The sequence below is a fragment of the Bactrocera dorsalis genome, chromosome 5 (genome assembly GCF_023373825.1).
Source record: "Bactrocera dorsalis isolate Fly_Bdor chromosome 5, ASM2337382v1, whole genome shotgun sequence".
In the NCBI taxonomy this organism is placed as follows: domain Eukaryota; kingdom Metazoa; phylum Arthropoda; class Insecta; order Diptera; family Tephritidae; genus Bactrocera; species Bactrocera dorsalis.
The window spans coordinates 10,969,938-10,986,563 of record NC_064307.1 but is presented as its reverse complement, the minus strand read 5'-3'; the positions used below and the strand labels follow the sequence as shown (position 1 = coordinate 10,986,563).

At 36.4% G+C, this 16,626-nt stretch overlaps 1 protein-coding gene across 1 annotated transcript; it reads right to left on the bottom strand.

Moving 5' to 3' along the window:
- Positions 1-645: 645 nt before the first annotated feature.
- On the bottom strand, positions 646-10,191 carry LOC109579904 (uncharacterized). The gene is made up of 9 exons (XM_049458925.1): positions 8,733-10,191; positions 5,251-5,461; positions 4,307-4,391; positions 4,024-4,226; positions 3,224-3,387; positions 2,847-3,141; positions 2,489-2,626; positions 2,249-2,392; positions 646-1,520 (listed from the first exon to the last, which is right to left on the bottom strand). Exons 1-9 carry the CDS (start codon positions 8,876-8,878, stop codon positions 1,365-1,367), a joined length of 1,542 nt encoding a protein of 513 aa, XP_049314882.1. The 5' UTR covers positions 8,879-10,191; the 3' UTR covers positions 646-1,364.
- Between the last annotated feature and the right edge of the window lie 6,435 nt (positions 10,192-16,626).

Here is a 16,626-nt window from a genome sequence, read left to right as displayed (position 1 = left end):
ATTTCAATCTGGCAAAAGCTGGGCAATAAAGAAGGAAGTGACAAGATTATTCCACCTCGCCTTTCTCCATATAGTTTTGGCAAATAGTGTCCGATAGAATCTTTAGTTGCAACTGGACAGTGTCCAGTGTCCACCTAAAATCGTGGCGAGATTGGCTTTACCAAGACCCTGTAATTCTGATGATCTCTTGCCCACATACAAGTCTACTATCGTCAAAAGTATCTGTCAAAAGCTTAGGAGCTTACGTTTCAAAGGTGAGACTTAGATTTCAAAACTTAAGTAAAGAGCTACCTAAGATTTTATATGTATAGGCACATCTACAATACTGTGACAGCTTAAGTAGGCCATTTTTGGGAATCACTACTTGTTTTAAAAATTTGAGAGTATATTTATACATATTTTAAGATTAAACAGTAAATTTTTAAAGAAAAAAATTAAATAATTCTCGAGTAATATTCAATCTCCGACGACGTTCCGATTGCACTGATTCCGACTTACTCCGTGGATGAAATTTACAAAAAAAAAATCTCAACCTGGAAGATATTGTACTTAAAATTACCTATGGCCACAAAATGGAGGCGTTGAAAAACAAGTTGAATTCTTTCGAAATTCGATTTTGATCAGATCAAAAAACTGGTCGATTTTTGAACGGATAATTATACTATATAGAACGAACAGATCATAATGATTGAATCATTTATCTCCGAATCATCGCAGCAAATTAAAAAAATGCTCTTTGAAGATAAACTGACCTATTTGATCTATATTTCGAAGATTTTGACTAATCGAAAACTCAAACATTGAAAGAGAAACACTTTCAGTTACCCTCATATGCACAAAGCTAGAAACGTTTTTGAAAACAGTGTTAAAACAAACATCAAGCTTGTGTTATTGAAGACATTTCTTCGAAATTTTTTTTGAAAAATCTGTTCTGTAAACTACATATATCATTTTTTGTTAGCAACTTTTAGTTTTGAGTAATTTCGTCATTTGATTCAAGATAAGCTAAATACATATGTAAATCTGTGTAATTACATACATATAGAATACACGACATATTTGTGTATACATAAGTTTTACAATATTTTTGTGTTTTTGTTTTTGATTTTTACTTCTCTAAATAGTTGCTTCCCTTTTTGTTGTTGTATTTGTATTTCTTTTTCGTATAAGGCAGTCATTGTATTTTATGGTGTCTTCGTATAATCAAATGATCGTTAATTATGAAGCGATATAAATACAAATGATGTCATTCTCGTCGCCCGTTGAAATTTTCGCGTTCCAAGATGTTTTTTAAATGGCGGCATGAATATTTTGTGTATGTAGTTGTGCATATTAGAATCTCCGCTTCAACGTCGAATTATCGTTTAAAGCTCGACGAGTGGCTTTTCGGGCGCGTCGCATCTGGAAGCTTTCTCATCATCGTAGGTACGATCACTGGTGCCCGATTCGGTGGCAGGACTTAACGGTATCAGCGATTTCGTGCTACCGATCATTTCATGTGTGTCGATGGGTGGTTCCTCCTAAAAAATAACATTATATTACTATTTGGCTTTGTATATATGTTTCTTGAGGTTGGCTGTGGGTCTTTATGCAGTAACTTTGCTTGAATTTGTTTTCTAAAATAATGATTTTATTCTTCTTTACACCATCAAGAAGGGAACCTATGTTTTTGTTGTGGTATTTCGGCTATCTATCTCCTTACATTTGGTTCTTTTAATGTTGATAACATCGAATATTTGGTTTAAGGTATAAACGAAAGTCTTTAACAGAGTATAATAAGATTGTAACGAAGTTTTTTACATACAGAAGAAATCGTTGGAGACCCTATAATATATTAGATATATATATATAAATGATCAGCGTGATGAGCGAGATAGGATCGGAAGTTTTTCACACGCCATCTTTTCCCAAGAAGATGCCCATATGATTCAAAGCGACCAAGATCCAAACGAATTGCCACACAAACTGAACGATCAAAATCAAGTCCTTAAATTATTTTTACTTGACGAATTTGATCTTCTAACATATTGTTCGGGTCGGCTAATTATAGGATTATCTGCCATATAATCTGACCGATGAAATCAAGTTCTTGTATGGAAAACTTTTTTATTTGTGAAAGGCATTTAGTGCAAACGGAGTTAAGGCTTTTCTTGTTTTATCGAAAGTCAGGTTCATTAAGCCACCCGAAACGCTGTTTGCGCTGTAAGATTGAGCTTATGAGCTCAAAAAACCCTCCAAAAGGACTCACCTCGATATTTCTGCGCCTGATATCCATATCATCGTCCGTTTCGTATATTTGTGTGCCCTGCTTGCGTTGTTTACCACGATAGTTATCCTCCAAGTCGGAGTCATCACCCGAGCAGACACAGCGCATTTTGGCATCGTCGCCAACCTTTGATTTGAATATTAATAAATTATTCAATTAGAACGCTTGTTGTTTATCACAAAACAAATAAATATTCATTTGATTTCATTACTTAGGAATTACCTTGACCAATTTCGTTATTATGCAAAGTGAAATCGATGAAACCACAAACAAAACAATCGGTACAATTAGCGACACCAACAGCTCACGATAGACCTTGTCCAAGTCGTAGCGTGCCACCACAAACTCCACAGCTGGATCCTGTGTTGTGAAATATATAAATATATATGAAATATATAACATTGGCAAATGAATTCAATCATCATAAATACATAAGTAGTGGTCTTAAATGGTATGTGCGTGCCGGAAAGCCAACTATTGAAGTTCAATCGGCTTCCCTCTTTACTCACACCCTTAGACCACACTTTACTTACTAAGCGAGTAATTCAACGCATTTAGTAACTAAGAACTTGGCGCTCACCTTGTTGTAGTAACACTGATAGCGTGACTGCGCTGTGTTGTTATCGCCATCGTTGCCATAGCGTGCTACGAAATCCTTGCATTCGCCGCGCAACGTATTCACGCAGCCCTCCAAATTGATATATAACTTTTTCCACGTGTAAATTGTCAGATTGGCCTGATTGGGTAGGAAACGCTGTTCCGGATCGATGGAATGTGTGCTATTCGCATATATGCTCCAGAATTGTGTGAAATTCATGAATGGTTGTGGCAGTGTGCCTGGCTCCAATAGGGTGCCATTCAGGCAGTCTGTTGCGCTATTTATTTAAATAAAAAAAAAAAACAAGTTTTACATTTATGATTGCTTTCTTCTTAAATAATTTTGATTGTTTCGCTTACAATATCTTATCGCCCTCTCGCTTCACCGTAGCGCAATTGGTCAACAGTTGACCATCTTCATCCTTCCAGATTTCGGTGGGTTCAATTTTAGCACCATGTTCGCTGCCGCGTGCCTCATTGAAGGCAACAGCGGTGTCGCAATCGGCGGTGATAACGGTGTCCTCCTAATGAGGAGAAATTATATATTTAGAACATTACTTTCCATTGTTTTATGTGCTTAGTGTGGAATTGTTATAAAATAGAAGCTTAAAAAGTTGTTTGCTAGTTAGGCTAAGTACAGGATTGTCCTAAAGAGACTCAAACGAACGATCAATCGGGTCCGACAAGACATTGCAGCCGATTGGAAGTTGCATTACGACAACCCCCCAGCTCACATCGCCTTTCTTGTGAACAGCTGCCTAACCAAAGCCGGCCCAGACGTGGCCCCCGAACTTTTTTTGTTTTCTTGCTTGAAAAGGGTGATATTCCGGAGAATGTCTTCCGTGACGTCATCAATGCTTGGAAATCGCGCTGGCAGCGCTGCATCGACGAGAAGGCTTAGAACCTCACCTTCTATAATATAATTAAACTCTCCAGAGACAAATTTCTACTACTTGTGGCATTTAACTCATAGAGTCATGTTTCTATAAATGTATTTTGAGTTATATATACTATCAACTTATGTGACATTATAATCCCAAGTTAATTATATATTTTGTTGTATCGAATAACCTCAAAAAACGCTTCGGGAAATCATTCGTTTTGTGGAGAAGCTAAAGTACATTACCGTCAGTCATACATACATACTTATATGTACTTACATGCATTAACAGCACATTGATCGATGTCGTTGTGATCTTCGTGCAGTAACGATCGCATGTGAATGGCTTCTTGATCTTCGTGCAGTGTACGCCGTGACACTCGAAAAATCCATTCAATTTCGTATTGTCCTTTGCGGAGTTAATAGTGGGACCATCAGGCTTGTGATGACACAAAAAGAATTCGGACATGTTTTTGCAGTGACCTTTTGTAAAGAACAAAACAAAAAATATGTAAAAGTATGAACTTGATTTATAAGTTGGTTTCTGTACATGACATTCTTACCATTGGAGCAGTTGAAGACGCCACGAATATTATTACAAACTGTGCCGTTATTGCAGTTAAATTTGTTCAAACGATTCATGTCGATCTATTTATTAGTTACAAATATAATTTAATTAATAGATTTGGCAAAATAATTAAATGATTGATTAAAATTAGTCAAATGAGAAAAAGTGTGAATAAAGTGGGTCGAATTTCAGTTTACAAGGCAACTACTACGAAGGCAAAGACTACAGTTACTATATTTTTCATATGAGAAGTTGAAAAGTTCAGCTCTGAAAATAAGTTTGTACCTAAGTAAAACGATAAATATGACAAGTCCTCGAGAATCCTCTTCTTACTTTTTACTCAAAGGGTGAGGGTACCAAACATGGCTTTGGTCTTACCTAAACCCAATTATTAACAAATTAAAATTATCGGATATCCACTTTTATAAAATTTGGTTAACACTGAGTCAATTAACTGTCATCGTGGGCGTAACTACAATCTTATACCCCCACTATTTGAACTTTTTTGACGCCAGTCACCAGTCCTCCCGTGTTATTTTTTCAAGAGTATTTCAATTAATTGAACCATCGGCAGCACACGAGTCTCCAAATTGAACGAAATGACGTCAAATAGCACACAAATTCATCGAATCCGTTTTACGTAAATACCCAACTGCTATCCATTTCCGGCGCTCTGAGAATACATATGTACATATATACAAACACGTATAAATATGGACAAGTGTACGGAAATAGCCATCAATGACATCGATGAATACTCGAAAATCACTCTTTAGCACTTGGGCAAATGTCAAAATTGTGTACTTGTCAACAGCATACGCACACATATCATCACACACACACACTCACACCCTCATTCACTCCCAATCTCACACTTCAGTGTCTATTTTGTGCGTTTTCTTCGAAAAAAAGTTGCCAAATTGAATTTTCTGCACTTACCATGGCACAGGATGTATTGGCGATTCGCGTGCAATTATTGAGTTGAATATCGGTACCGTTACGCCGCACCACCGAGTGTATTTGTGGACAAAACCCACTTGTACGCGTCAGACACCATTCGCCGCATGAAGCCCACGGGCAGTTATTTGGCATTTGGCGATCGACCGTTTGGCACATGACGGGGTCGAGTTCGAAACCAGATTTGAATGCTCTGTAAGTGAAAAATATGGTGTTAAAATGTTTGATTAGCAAAGTAATTATTGTGTTTGAATTACACTGTGCCATAAAGAGTATATATGTATGTATAATTACGTAGAAGCAGAAGACTTTGATAAACAAATTTTGAAAATAATCACGCTCAGCAGTCAAAGATTTTGCAGAGGGAGGTAATATGTCTCAAAATTATGCTTGGGGCGTAAGGCGTAAAGACCGTTTAATTAATACGTATGAGAATATTTTATGTGGCAGTCTCCGAATTAAACATATCATCACCTAAAATACAAAACAGCGTATAGTAAAAAAAAAATCGAAAATCCCTGTCGGGTATAATAACCAATATATAACCGTTTTTTAACTAATTTATAACCGTTTTATAACAAAAACTCAAATTTTGTTTCAGTGGGAGTGGTTCAGATTTTATTGTTTTCGCTCGACTATAAACTTATGAGACGTGATGTTACGCTATTTTGCATTTTACGTGACGATATGGACCAGAAACACAGAATAACCAATAAAGTAAAAAAAATGTACTAAAATCATGGGTGATTGCGAAAATTTAGTTATATAGTAAAAAATCAAATCCATTACCGAATCAATTTTATTAACAAATCTAACTTTCGAATGCGTGTACAGTTGAGCCGAAAAGTCCTATCTCGATAAGCCATACTAACTGTTCAAAGCCTTGTGTCTGTTGTAATATATGGTAGAGAAGTGTGGACAATATCAATCCTATTATACGATTTTCGAAACCACAATTAAGGATTGCATTTAAAGACTGTCGCCTCAGTAGTATTTTCTACATTTATTTAGAAATACATATATTGAAGACTTCGTGCTTCTTGAGGAGTTCGACAGAAAGGATTGGAAACAATTGATACAACTTTGAAAGTATACATGCATATGTAATCCGATACCAGTTTAACACAGAAGGGGAGAGAGAGTGAGACCTACATTGTTCAAGATAACCAGGGAAGAGAATTTGACCTCATTCGTAGTTTGAATCAATAAAAGAGATTTGTCCTTCGACATAAAAGGGCGAACGATTATAGATCTTTTCAAGAACAGCAAGTTAGCTTATGCGCTAATATATTGGGTTCATTCGTGGACGGTCGCCAAATCTCTTCGATTTCAAAGCTGTTTTTGACAGCACGAGAAGAAGCTGGCTTTACTCCACTATTTCTGAATTTGGTACCCTCGCAAAACTAATACGGCTGTTATAAAAGATCCGTCAAGATCGGGAAGGAACTTTCTGAGCCGTTGGATACCAAACGAGGTTTCTGACATGCAATTTCCTATTATGCGACTTCTTCAATCTCTTGCAGGAGAAAATAATCCGAGCTTCACAACTGAATCGAGAAGGTGCAATCTTTTATACGAGTGTGCAGTTGTTGGCACACGCCGATGCTATTGATATCATTGGCCTCAGCAACCGCAATATTAGTTCTGCTTTCTCCAGACGGGGTCAAGATGAAATATCTCTTGTCATCAAACAAACAGTCATCGTACTCGAGCCTTGGCTCCCACGTCACTGTTGACAGTCATGTTCGTCTATCTTGGAGCCAGTATTAACAGCAACAACGTTGTCAGACTTGAAATCCAACGCAGAATAACTCTTGCAAGCTTCTGTCTAAGTAGGCAGTTCAGAAGTAAAGTCGTCTCTCGACGAACAAAAAGCAAACTTCATAAGTCACTCATTATTCCCGTACTGGTGTCTGATGCAGAGGCATGGTTAATGACAACATCTGATAAGTCGGACGTTACGAGTTTTCGAGATAAAGGTTCTGTGAAAGATTTATAGTCCTTTGCACATTAGTCACGACGAATATCGCATTCGATGGAACGATGAGCTGAATGAGATATATGTACGTCGATATTGACATAGTTCAGCGAATTAAAAGAATGGACGAAAACATTCCAACTCTAAAAGTATTCGCAGTGTCAGCTGGGAGAAGCAGAGAAAGGGGAAGACTTCTACTCAGGTAGAGAAGGACCTGGTTTCGCTTGGAATCTCCAATTGGCGCCAATCAGCAAAAATGAAGAATGGCTGGCGTGCTGTTGTAAACACGGTTATATTGTCTACGCCAATAAAGAAGAAACCGCGATCTGAAGGTAACTTCTTTGCATTCTTGATAAAATCTTGGAAATCGCCGCCTATCATGTAAGCACTATTTTGATTGCTCAGGAGCTAAATAATACACAAAACATCGTTTGGAATCATTTAACTAAGTCTGCATACAAGAAGAAGCTCTATTTATGGCTGCCGCGCGAGCTAACCCCAAAAACTTCTTGGATCGAATTTCAAAGTGCGAATCGCTGCAACAGAATAGATCCATTTCTGAAGCGAATGATTACTGGTGATGGAAAATCGTGAGTTACTTATGACAATGTCAAGCAGAAAAGAACGTGGTCGAATCTCCATGAACTTATGCAAACGGTGGCCAAGCCAAGTTGACGTTCAGAAAGAATTTGATATGTCTTTTGTAGGATGGATAAGTAATCATCTGCTAGGAGCTGCTCCCCTACGGCTAAATTCGGACCGTTTGGTGCGAAAAGATCGCCCAGAAGCGGTCAGCTTTGACCAATAGGAGATAAAATGTGTTCCATTAATACAACAACGGACACATTGGTCGGGAGGTTCGCATGCAACCGAATCCGAATCAAGCGAAAAAATCGCCTCAAGACGAGCTTGTGAAAATCGATTGGTCCAGTTTTTTGGCAATAGGAACGAGGGTTTCTAGAAAAGTGGCATTATGAAATTACGTTCAAAATTACAACAAGTGCATATTTGACCTAAATTGGATCATTTCAACCATGCTAAAGAAACCTTAAATATTCTGAAAAAATAATAATGCATCCTTTTTATTAGTCTTCATATATTTTTAAAATAAAATATTAAAATTATTTTTAATTGTCTACTTATGCAATCAACCGATAACGATATTCATTTCAATGCATTACCAAATACGAGATAAATTTTTAATATGGAAAGGGTCTTAAATGCCCACTGTGATTGCGAATGCAAATAAGCATTAATTTAGAATCCAAGCAGCGATATGCAGATATATCTAAGACGCGTTGAAAATGCTTAAATTTGCCACCAAATCGGTTGGCAGATCGCATTATGATTATTTGCTTTTTTGACTGGCGCAATCATATACATATTTGTATATACATACACACATATATGAAACGATTAAAGAGGAGTTGCGTACGTGCGACGCCACACGCTGTCGCACTGCAAGCAATTACCAATGATTACTCACTTAAGTGATGGCGAATAGATGGCAACGCTCAGGTAAACGATGGACACACAGGACAAGACCATGGTCAATTGGCAGAGGCAAATGGCGCGACAGATGCGCTTATCCTGTTCCGGTATGAGACGCGGCTTATCTTTGCGGCGACCCATGTGTAGGCTGTGGCGTAAGCGTCGCTATTACACGGCGTCTACGTAGGTGGGCTGTAGGTGCTGCAAAGCGTAGTCGATAAGGTGGGTGCTTAATTGCTATAAGAGTTGGTCGCCGATTGCTCACGCTGGTTAAATAAAATATATATATATATTTACTTATATTTGCGTTTGTATGTAGGTGGGGGCGTTGTCGTCTTATGACGACTCCTTTGTGTAAATATTTATGAATCGTTGTTGTTGTTGTTATTATTATTATTGTGACTCACAGGTGGTCTTTCACATTGACTTTGTGTGTAGCCAATATCTTGTATTCTTTGCATACTATAACATTTTTGTTTGCATGTGTGCTGTCTGCCTTTGGCTGACTATTAACCGTTAAATGATTGTTGTGACACGCTTTTGGTATATATTACTACTTTTATATATATATATTTTTTTAGTAAATGCACATTATTCCCTGCCTTACAGCATCTTTTTTGCTTGTAAAATTTCTGTTTTATTACTTGTTGATGTCATTTACTAACACACTCAAACACTTTGACAATTAGTCAGTAGCAATTTTTAAATTATCACCAAACACAGTTACAAAGAGCACACGCATATACAAAGGCATAATTAAAATTAATTTCTTTCGCATAAATGCCAAATTTAGTCCTTCGACGAGCTGCAGCTGTGCGATGAGGCCACCAAACTTCCACCATATAGACACATACAGGCACACCGACACAGGGAGGCACAACCCAATTGGCGGACTGACTGCCTAACTGCTTGGCTCCTGTGCTATTTATTTATGTATGCCAACGAATATCACTTCCTACTCCACTGGTGCTGGTGGGAGGTGTGTTTGAATGTAGGTAGAGCTGGTGGGTAGGTGGAGCGAGCTAAATATTTGGAGTACGTAAATTTCTTTCAACCAGCGTCTGCGATTATTACACCATTTAATTTATACATACACAAATACACATATAAATATTGTAACGTTATTTCGTACTGCTCACTATTTAACGAACTTTTGCCACTTATATTTGTATAATAATTTCATTTATTTCTAAATTCTTTGCACTTCCCTCGCAAACACACGAATCCACAAGTATTTGCACCATTAATGAATATACAGTTAGTTGTGTATGGGGAGATTTAATTCAACACCAATTTTTTGTGGTTCTTCGTTTCATTCGGCTATATGTTTGTTGTGTTCGCGTTCGGAGTCGGTTAAGGAAAATGGTAGTGCGCCGCGTTGTCGCACACAACCGCTTGCGACGAGTATCCAAGTGAGACTAAACGTTCGTAATTCTGGCTTCAACGAGCCAGTTTGGTTATCAGCTGCAGAAGGACCTACACACTTTCTAAAATATGCGCTCACTTTTTAGTGCTCCAGTGTGTGTGTGTGCTGGAGCGCGCGCTTTCGTTGACTAGCAAAGTCAAAAGCTTCGACCACAAAGCTCATAATGTCATTCACATTGCCAGCGTTGCTTGTAATAATAGCAGAAAGGAAATTGGTGAGAGTGGGGGTGTGGAAGAATGAGTAAATGTGTGGCGGTAGAAACAGCAGAAGGAGTAAAAGCATGATTACCGTTACATTTAAGTATTTAAAGTATACTGAAAATATGAATAAAGCTATACTACTTTTTTTGTAAGTAAAGTATACTTTAGGTTAAACATTTATGAAATATATTTATTAATTTACGAAAAAGAATTTTTATTATAACATATTCAACTAACAAAATCATATCTAATATATTTTACTATATATCTTTTAAAATCAAAAATGTAAAATTAAAGAATTTTAATATTTTTCAACAAAGCTCAACCTCAGGTTCAGGTGCGATGATAGCCAAGTGCGCCAGTCGTTTTACCTTTTCGCTGCTTGGCGCCTATTCGAGGTACCAAGTGCAGCCAGGTCTTTCTCCACCTAGTCTTTCCAACGGAGTGGAGGTCCTCCTCTTCCTCTGCTTCCCGCGGCGGGTACTGCGTCGAATACTTTCAGAGCTGGAGTGTTTTCGTCCATTCGGACAACATAACCTAGGCAGCGTAGCCGCTGTCTTTTAATTCGCTGAACTATGTCAGTGCCATCGTATATCTCGTACAGCTCATCGTTCCATCGAATGCGATATTCACCGTGGCCAACGCGCAAAGGAACATAAATCTTCCACAGAACCTTTCTCTCGAAAATTCGCAATGTCGACTCATAAGATGTTATCATTCTCCCTGTCTCTGCATCATATAGCAGGACAGAAATAATGAATGACATGTAGAATTTGGTTTTCGTTCGTCGAGAGAAGACTTTACTTCTCAATTGCCTACTCAGTCTGAGGTAGCATCTGTTGGGAAGAGTTATTCCGCGTTGCACTTCGAGGCTGACATTGCTGTTGATGTTAATACAGGTTTCAAGATAGACGAAATTATGTACGACTTCTAAGTTATGACTGTTAACAGTGGCATGGGAGGCATGTCGTGAATGCGACGACTGTTTGTTTGATGACAATAGATATTTCGTCTTACCCTCGGTCATTACCAGACCCATTTGCTCCGCTTCCTTATCCATTCTATTGTCTATTATTTTCTCCAGTAGTAGATTGAATAAGTCGCACGATAGGTAGTTGCCTTGTCTGAAACCTTTTTGGTTTCGAATGGCTCCTTCCCAATAGTATCCCAATAGTATTTGTAAGTACCCTAAAGAATACCACATACAGCACACAGGCACGCAAGTATTCTGCCTACTAAAGAATGTATACTTAAGGGCAAAAGAAAATTTAGATATTTTATAAATCCTAAATTGACGTAACTTTTTGGGTCGTTTATGATAATTTACCCTATGTGACCACTAATAAGTTTCTCCTTTTGACTTAAAAAGAGCAAATAGTTGAAAGACCCAAATTTTAAGAGTGAGGTGAATGCGATTCATAACTTCCGTCGGTTACACTCGACAAATATTTCTTGGTGACTATAACCCTTGGTCTACTATAGTGTATATTCAGACGACGTTGGTTCAATATGAGGTAGCTTTTTAATGGCTTAGTGTACCGTCAGAGTGTAAATTAATGTCATAAAAAATTGCTTAAATTTTATTCTTTCAGAGCTTACCACACTGAAGTTTCTTACTTCTATACGCCACCAAATTATAATTTAAAAAAGCTCTCTCATTATCTACGAGTACATAATATGTGCGCGTAAAAATCGCAACACTAAATCGCATAATATGCATATGCACAGCAGCAGATTGTTTGATGAGTGTTAAGTCCACAGAGCGTTCTGTTTGCAACTCTTGATACTTGAGAGGCGACGCCAGTGTCAGCAACGTCAATACTGAATGCCAACAGCGTGAACTGGACTGGTCAACGCTATCTGCTTGGTTATGATTATGTTGCTTATTGTTAGTTCTTGTTGTTGTAAGTTGACTTTTTGCACTCATAAAATAAACATTTCTATTACTTGCACACTGAGGACGCTTGTAAAATTCCGTTTTTTTAGCGCTACTAAACACTGCTCCAGTCGCTTTTAGCGCTGGCAGTTGTTGCTTGTTTGCTTGCTTGTTGTTGTCGCTGTTGTTCACAACCAAATGGAATGTTGAGTATACGAGTACGACACGTGCGCGGAATGCAAAGTATTTGTCAAGCGCCGTAGTTATTTTTATTTTTTATCATTTAACTACTGATTTTGTTCTTGTTGTTGCCTTCTGTAGAATTCTGCAGCGTTACTTGCGTCGCATCTCATTGCGTTGAAAGCGCAAATCTCAAAGGCAAGCAGCCATATAAACAATTAAATGCAAACTGAACACACACACACACACAACACAGCCACTCGAACTCGAACTACACCAACAATAACAAGCACTTACGAGACGTAATTGTTACTGCAGTCTCTGGTCTGGCAGTAGTGAAGTCATCGGCATCATAATGCTTTTAAGTAGATTGCACTGGTGCCATGGTGCTTTGTGTGCTGATTGTTTGTTGGCGCTTGCCATTTGCTAATGTTGTTGTTGTTGGCTTACTCTGCTTCTTCCGCTTCATTGTTTCCACTTCGGATTCGAGTTGTTGTAAATATGCATGTGCATACTTGTAGATTGGCGCTGTGCAAGCAATATTTGTACATTTGTAGGTCACAGTAATTTTACAACAATAACAGCAACAACAAGGTGTAGTGTAAATGATGCGCAAGTGAAGAAATGAGCAAACAGTTGGGAGACACAGCCAAATAGTAAAACAGTTTTGCCTTGCAGATTGTTGGCAATGCAAACACATACACATACACAAGTGCTATTTAGTGTCTCTTTGCATGGGTGTGTGTGTGTGTGTGTGTGTGTGTGTAGATTGTAAGCAATCAAGAAAATAAATTAACAATGTTGTAATGGCGAGTTGGCGCCGTCCTCGTCGCTTTGCGCCAACCTTTTCTCACTTTTCTCCACTGACGGATTAAGGACAAATTGCACGTTCAATTAAATAATTAAAAAGTAAATAAGAAGGAAAGCAAAAACAAAAACAAGACATGATACTTGAGTGCTATTTTTAGCTGTTTGCGGGATTTAGTTACAAAGTGAGATAAATGACAAATGTTAAGGACTGTTTTGTGCTGTACCATGTGATCAAATTTGACCCGGACTAGGATATTGATAGATTATTTTTCCTAAATTAGTACTTTTTCTTTTAACTTCGTGGGATTTGGATCTTTACATGTCAAATAATATGTGTTTGAAAGTTATTTATTTAAGACGCCAAAAATTTGTGTGGTGATTTTTACCATAGAAAAAAGTTGAAAGGGGGGTTTCTTGAAGATTTTGTGTTTCCAATAGAATCACGAAATCGTTGAAACTTCTTCTGGCGTAGACACCGCTTACGCGATTATAGCCGTGGCGGGACCCAAATCTAGCGCACAACCCTATGTAGGGGATGTTTCGCCTTCTCACCTCTGTTAATGACGGATGTTCGAAGGCGTTTATACAGTTTAATATAAATCCTGTTAATGCTAGACTCTTATCAAAAGGCCTAAATCTTTTGCAAAAAACGACCTCGTTAGAGATTGCCGAAGAAATGATTTGACGTAACATAAGTTTATGAATGTGACGTCGAAACTGTCGAACAATCTATTATTCATTCGGTGAAGGCAGTAAAGGCTATTCCATCCGAGACTTTCATATATCAAGTGTGTGAAAAAATTAAATTTATTATTAATCTGACTTATCAGACTATAAATTAATATTTTAAATTCTTAGAAGAAAGCATGAAATGTATCCTATCATCTTTAAAAATACAGAAATCAATATTCTCTATTTTAACATAGTATATTGTATCCTTTTTATAACCTTCAAATTTGAGTCAAAACAAATTACTTCAACTTTCAACCTCATTTTTGTACTATAAAATACCAAGAAGTTAAGTTAAGCTTTTTTTCTTATGGGCTCTCGATCGATTTGTAATATTTCTACAACGTGGATCGCTCACTCACATGAGACTAATCTCTAACTTCGCACGAACGTTTAACGACTGATTCCTCAATTTGTATAGTCCAGTATGGTCGAATTCAATAAGAAGATACACTCTTGGTTGATTGTTGAAGAGAGAGGCGAGAGATCGCAGCCAATTACATACCTACTTAAAATAATTTCGACTTTGATGATATTCGCAACCTTTCACAATCATGTATACTGGACTGAGCTTTTAGCAGTTGACGTTGGACTCAATATATGTAGCTTTAAATATAATAAAAACTGCTCGTGCAAATTTATACCAACTTCTCAAGAATTAATAACATTATCAGTGTTGCATCACGCAACATTCATTATAACTGCGCTGGTGGTGCGCGGCGTATACGTAACCTTTGCGATACGAGCTCAAACTTATTAACACACGAAACATTAAAACTATTATACTTACATACATTTTCTCATTATAGTCCGCATTTTTACTCTCTTTATGGCTGAATTAGTAAAACAAACTTATTTTGGATTTTCATTTGAATTTTATTTAGCGATTGCCATTATCTTTATTTGAAGATTTACAATTTTGCGCTGAAGAAAAATATTTTTTTATTTTTATTTTTTTATTTTGTAAATAGAATCCTGTATCGATTTGTTACAATTTGTATTTGTGTTAGTATGCAGGTAGGTATTGCAAAACGTTTTGAAGTGAATTTTATTTTTATTTAGCTTTTGCTTCCCATAGCAAGGAACTAATAGCGCCAACGCTATTAAAGCCTTTGAGAAAAGATGTGTTCACAAATCATAAAAAATTCAATGGTTTGAAAATTAATTAATACAGAAAATATTTGTAGTTATAACAAATAAAAATTATTACGGAATTTTTATTTGTGGTTTTTAGTTTATAAAAGGTTTTTTAGGAGGAGTTTTGATTTTTTTGCTATTGTTGTATTGCAATCTTTGAACATTTATACAGTTCCCGCTAGAGGTTACATATTGTGCGAAGTTAAATAGGCTTGATATTGCGAAATGGTCCCAGTTATAATTTGGTTTTCGCAATAATTCGAGGAATTATTGAAAGCGTTTGTCCTTCATTGGATTTTAATTATAAAATTATTAAATACATTTTAAATTCATTTTGAAGTGTCAATTCTAAGATAATATTTACAATGAAATCGATCAAAAAGTTCTTCAGAATAACTAGGACTGTTTTTGCGTACAAATCTATTAATTCTCTAAATGCATTTTAAAATAATTTATACTTTTCCAATATAAAAAAAGTGTTTAAGATAAAAGACCCACTATCGAATATGTTTTGACCATTTCGTTTTGAGTATTTTCATTCTAAGATAGTTTTAAAAAGAAAATCGTTCGAGTCTCAAATATGTTGAGTATTTTGGTTTAAGATAATTTTTAAAAATAAGATCGTTCGAGTATCGATTTTCATAATAATTTTTTAATTTTTTATTATTTCCATTATAAGATAGTTCTAAAAAAGGAAATCGTTCGAGTCTCGAATACATTCATCGAAATATTTATGAACTTTTTAGCATTTTGATTTCAAACGAATTTTAAAAATAAATTCGAGTCTCGAATGTTGGTTTCTGAATAGCTTTTTGACTTTTTGAGTGATACCCTGTTGATTCTATAAAAAAAGTTATTTATGCTTGTTAATTTAAAAAAACTTTTAAAAATTGAATCGTGCGAGCCTCAAATATGTTTTCGAAATAACTCGATTTTTTTTAATTTTTAAAGTAAAATCGTTCGTGTCTCTAATTGATTTTAAGTTTTTCAGTAAACACCAGTTAATTCTTTAAACTTCAAAGTAATTTTATATTTCACTCTAAATTGTTTAAAAAGTCGAGCGAGTCTTGAATATTCCTGGAAATAATTCGAATTTTTTTAGTAAATATCTGGTATTGAAAATCAAGTATAATGAAGCCTTTTCAAAATATTGTCAAGAATATTTTCCAACTCTAGATAAGAGCCTAATTCAGGCTTTCTTTACTTGCAATCTCTCATAAATCTGACACTTTACTGGATTTACTAATTTACACAGGGAAGCGCAGCTGATAATCGCGAACATAACTGACGCATTAGGCTAACACCATAATATAAAGAGCGACAAATAAGAGAAAGTCTATAAGACGAAGGAATTGTTTATATTTCTTCTCAGGCTATATCAGAGTGTGGAGTAAAGAGCGCAATTAGAAAATATTACTATTATCCTGCTTTGTAGACTACTTCTTCATCATAATTAAATTAATTAAAAAATCCGTTTGATAATTACGTGCACAATATATAACCTCTAATTCCGATGCATATTTCTTGAAGA

Excerpts from the sequence above, each read along its gene's own strand:
- LOC109579904 (XM_049458925.1), bottom strand. The coding sequence starts at position 8,878 with ATGGGTCGCCGCAAAGATAAGCCGCGTCTCATACCGGAACAGGATAAG. Across the intron at positions 5,462-8,732 it reads ATCTATTCGCCATCACTTAA|AGCATTCAAATCTGGTTTCG; the intron begins GTGAGTAATCAT and ends TTTCACTTACAG. Across the intron at positions 4,392-5,250 it reads CCAATACATCCTGTGCCATG|ATCGACATGAATCGTTTGAA; the intron begins GTAAGTGCAGAA and ends ACTAATAAATAG.